Here is a 4496-nt window from a genome sequence, read left to right as displayed (position 1 = left end):
TTTTCCCTCACTAGGAGGTTTTTCCCCGATGTAAGAGGCAGTTCAAAAAGTCCTACGATGCCATTGTGCACATCATTGACCATGGCACTATCTCAAATCAAACACACGAAAGAAAATCTCTCTGCCTCCCTCCCCTTGCGATGCTTGCCCTGTCGTCGTGTAGCCGCCCCTGTTATGCCACCCCTTGCGATGCTTGCCCTGTCGTCGTGTAGACGCCCCTGTCGTCGTGTAGCCGCCCCTGTTATGGCACAAATAGCAAAGGGAAGGTGTTCTTGTGCACTCAAGGCACACACAAAAAATCTCCCTCTCCCTTCCATGTGTCACTGTCCCCCTTTTTGACCTAGAAACCATGAAAGCATCTTGTGAGATACTGCTTATTGAAGCACACCTATTTTGTTGTATTTCCACTATTTGGAATTACTTGTGAAAACTTAGGGTATGTTTTATTTAGGTTTCATGGATATTTTTCCAATCACATCAATACAACAGTTGCTACGAAATTTAGCGTTGATCTTTGTCAATTCAAAGGGGTAATTTTTATACCACCCACTTCATTCTAAGTCCTTTTTTATGTATTTACATTTGTGACTATTCCAAGTCAAGATGAAGTTTCTTGGTCTTTTAGACCACATCAGCATTTGCAAATATCTTGAGGGGGGTGTAAGTGTGTGTGTGTGTGTGTGTGTGTGTGAGAGAGAGAGAGAGAGAGAGAGAGAGAGCACTAAGCTGCACTTCATAAGGTGCACATATAAATGGCCTGTATTGTTGTCGCTAATGGTATCTATAGGTTGAAATTGTCCTACATAACCAATTCAGGTATGTTACAACTTGGGGAAAGTACAATTAAAGCTTGTTGGGTCCATTTTTATTTCCGACGATAATCGCTGAGAGGGCGATTAGATGGACAAGCAGAGAACAAACACTAGAGATTACAATATGGTATTCTCCTCATAAATCATGTTGTGACTAATTGGAGAAGCTAAATCAATACTACTAGTTGTGAGTGGGTCTATCACAAGGTCTCCCATTGTCCTGTAGCATTTGCACACTTCCTCCTGTTTAGGCAAAGAAACAAAGCATGAGAGTTGTTTTAATTAGTGAGGGTAGCACATAAACAAGATCTAGTCCACCTAATTAGGTTTAACTAGATGTTGTACAAATATTACTACATTGGTAAAGCTATCATACATACCATGTCAAGTGAGCTAGCTACACTCTCTTCTATTATTTTCATAATTGAAGTGGCTTGTAGGGGCATGCTCTCTTCCACGGCATGTTGTATCGCACATAGTCCTACTACCAAAGCTTCGTACCCGGCAAATTCCACCTCTACATTGTTCCACAAATTTCATTAGATTATTGCTTTGAGCATGCCTTTATTTAATCTTTTCATGTTATAATTACATTTTTATGCGCATTTAGCAAACATCATTATGCTATGCTTATGAGAGATGCATATATAGAGCATTAGATTATTGCTTTGAGCATGCCTTTATTTAGATTTTTCATGTTATAATTACATCTTTATGATCTTTATGCTATTCTTATGAGTGATGCATATGTAGAGCTTATCAAAATACTTCATCATAGAATTGCCATGAAGTTGTCTGCAAATGTTTTGATTTTTTTGCTTTGTTTTCGGAATCGGGTAGGGCATGCCCGGCCGCTCCCCTCATACACCAAAAAATCATACAAGAAGAACGACCAGGACTATGCACCCAAAAACCGAAGGCAACCGCTTTTGTCACTAGTTTCCTCTGGACCACGAGAATCCAGGAATGTTTTGATCAATCCCTATCTATGGGTTCCTTGTAAAACGCATGCATATAAACTGATCACATGCCTTGCAACTCATTAGACCTTATGCATTTGTAGCCAACTAACTTTCAAATACACATTGCCAATACCATGCACTAACTATCTTTACATAGCTTGGAAAACAATGTAATCTATGTATTTACATAGTGAGCTTTCCACTCACCTAGAAATGTGCCTTGTATAATCTCATGAACCCTACTTTCAAGAGAGTTGATAAGATGGTTTGGGATGAGTACGGCGCTTAAGTCGCTAGCGTTTGTCGATGAAGGAGCAGCTTGGAGTGTTGGTAGGATGGAATCCACAAAGTCTATACAACTCACTCCTAGGAGTCTCCATTCCAACACTTGCAAAACACTTGCCTCCATGGTTTTCAATGTTGCAATGGCTTCCTCTTGTGTGTAATGGTATAATCCTACAATGCTCTGCATCACCATCAAACTTCTCATCTCAGAAGGAGTCTCAATTTCTGCGCAACAACACATACTCCATTCTAAAGGTATATTCTTTTCAAAAATCAAATTCTTATAGCATGTACTCACACAAACACAAGAAGATTTAGAAATTTTCTCATGTAGGAAAACGGAGTCTTTTCCGGTGTTTTTCATACAATGAATAACATCATGAGCTTCTGCTCCAGAGGCACCGCATACCTAGCTAGGTATGCAGTGCCTCCCTCACAAAAGCTCATGATGTTGAGGTAGGTCACAATGTGGGAGTTATTCTGACGAGGCCCATGGTACCCAAGGTATATAATGAAGAGAATCATGGGAAGAGAAAAGAACCTGGATCATGAGGGCAGCGTCCGGTGCATTGCTGTGCTCCATTTTGAGGGCGATCCAAAGGCATGCCACACTTGCCACGTGGATGTGCTCCTCTTGAGGCACGTGGCATTTTTTAGCTTGGAGAGCTGCGTCGAGGTAACGATCCAAGTATGTCACCGCCTGCGCCACGCTAGACAGCCTCACGTGCATCACTCTACCCACCTGCATGCACCAAGAGAGAATGTGTGTGCGAGAGAGAGAGAGAGAGAGAGAGATGCTATTCATCAAGAACATACATACCTCAAGCATCCATTGCACCTCCCTTCTCCTGCACATCGCTATTGTATATCCTGCCGCGCAATGCTTCACCAGCTGCTTCGCCTCATACACATCATTCCATCGCATGCTCTCTGCATACTCCTTCAGCGGCCTGCAATGCTTCCATCGCTGCCGCTCTAACAACACATTCATCCTCTCGCACCCATGACCCTCCTCTGCAGCAAAATCTTCCCCCTGCATGGCGCTGCCGCAGCAGCTTCCTGCCAACCCTTCATGAAACTCGCCAGGAAAGCTCGAACCCTGAATATCCGAGCCAGCACTGCACGAACTGCTAGAGATCAGCTTGGAGCCAGCGCTTGAATCTGTGAGACGCTCATCGGAATGCTGCAGCCCGCATTCAGAGTAATGTAGATCATCATCGAAAGGGAAAGGAGACGAAGAGGAGAGAGAGGAATATGAGCTAAGACTGAGAAGGGAGGAGCTCCATGACGAATGAAGCTGCAGAGAAGGGGAGGAAGACCAGAAATTAGAAGAGAGATGATCGCCATAGCCACACTCAGAGGAAGGCCAAGCAAAGGAGGGGTCATGGTGGAGATCCAGAGCTTCAGCGCAGAGGAGCTCATGGCAGAAAAGGTAGTCGTCGATAAGGTGAGCCTTCATAGCGGCTGCAACACACATTGCAGGCAGAGCTGGGGGGGCTTCATGTGGCGGTAGTACTGCGGCCAGCTGGGAGGCGGCCATCTCTCATGAGATGGGGATGCAAGTACTGCAGGTACTAGTTGCTGTGAGAGCGGCCTTTATATCTACGAGGAGAAAGAGGCATAAAATAATACGAGTACAACTAGTTCTCGTCTGCTGGCATCTGATTCTGCCGCATGATATAGAGAGAGAAAGTGTACGTGCGTGTGTGTGTGTGAGAGAGAGAGAGAATTTGTTCATATGCACGCAGCGTGTGTGCGCGCGCAGCTTTTCTGTGTGTGTGTGTGTGTGTGTGAGAGAGAGAGAGAGAGAGAGAGAGAGAGCAGCTTGAGTGTACTTGTAAGAGAGAGAGAGAGAGAAAGAGAGCGCAGGCTGCTGCGCAGCTTGAGTGTGTACACTTGTGAGAGAGAGACTCGCGTCCGTGTCGAAAACAAAGAAAAAGAGAGAGCGAGAGAGACAAGAAGACTTCAGAGGAAGTTCAGCCGAACGTTTCTTTGAGTGTGGATTTCTTTGCCCACTCATTTACACATACCAAACTTGCGATCACGGGGGCTTGTGTTCTTTAGTCACTCCCCTTCCCTTCCCTTAACACTCAAGAATTTCACATGCTTTCGCCCTTCCTTCATCCCACACTTCCTTAACAAAGTGCCCCCCTCCCTTACTTAATTTAAAGCCTTCCTTAATCAAGTAGGTAGGAGTCCACACTTTCTCTAAAGTAACTAATTTATACCTCCTTTTAGAATGTCAACAAAAGCATGCATGCATTGACATAAAACACATGGTTGGACATGATATGGTCTATGTTGTTTGTTATTCACAATTTCCATAAAGCATGCATTGAGACAATGCACATGCATGAGCATGAGGTGGGTGGACATTTGTTCTTACATGGTAGTCTATGATTCTCATGACCCAACATGGTAACTCTCAATTGTAGCG

General features: G+C 44.1%; 1 protein-coding gene across 1 annotated transcript; it reads right to left on the bottom strand.

The window, feature by feature from the left end:
* Window positions 1–577: 577 nt before the first annotated feature.
* LOC147442356 (uncharacterized) lies at window positions 578–3681 on the bottom strand. The gene is made up of 5 exons (XM_086529642.1): window positions 2880–3681; window positions 2601–2801; window positions 1982–2240; window positions 1193–1329; window positions 578–1055 (listed from the first exon to the last, which is right to left on the bottom strand). Exons 1-5 carry the CDS (start codon window positions 3597–3599, stop codon window positions 930–932), a joined length of 1443 nt encoding a protein of 480 aa, XP_086385768.1. The 5' UTR covers window positions 3600–3681; the 3' UTR covers window positions 578–929.
* Between the last annotated feature and the right edge of the window lie 815 nt (window positions 3682–4496).

Source organism: Adiantum capillus-veneris, chromosome 14 (genome assembly GCF_014529385.1).
Source record: "Adiantum capillus-veneris isolate H3 chromosome 14, ASM1452938v2, whole genome shotgun sequence".
In the NCBI taxonomy this organism is placed as follows: Eukaryota; Viridiplantae; Streptophyta; class Polypodiopsida; order Polypodiales; family Pteridaceae; genus Adiantum; species Adiantum capillus-veneris.
The sequence above is the reverse complement of the archived record's forward strand: the minus strand, read 5'-3'. Positions and strand labels throughout refer to the sequence as shown.

Bases quoted from the DNA above. Each gene is read 5' to 3' on its own strand.
- LOC147442356 (XM_086529642.1), bottom strand. From the start codon at position 3,599: ATGGCCGCCTCCCAGCTGGCCGCAGTACTACCGCCACATGAAGCCCCC. The intron at 2,802-2,879 runs GTATGTATGTTC...TGGTGCATGCAG, and splicing joins AGGTGCAATGGATGCTTGAG to GTGGGTAGAGTGATGCACGT. The intron at 1,056-1,192 runs GTATGTATGATA...TTGCCTAAACAG, and splicing joins TAGCTAGCTCACTTGACATG to GAGGAAGTGTGCAAATGCTA.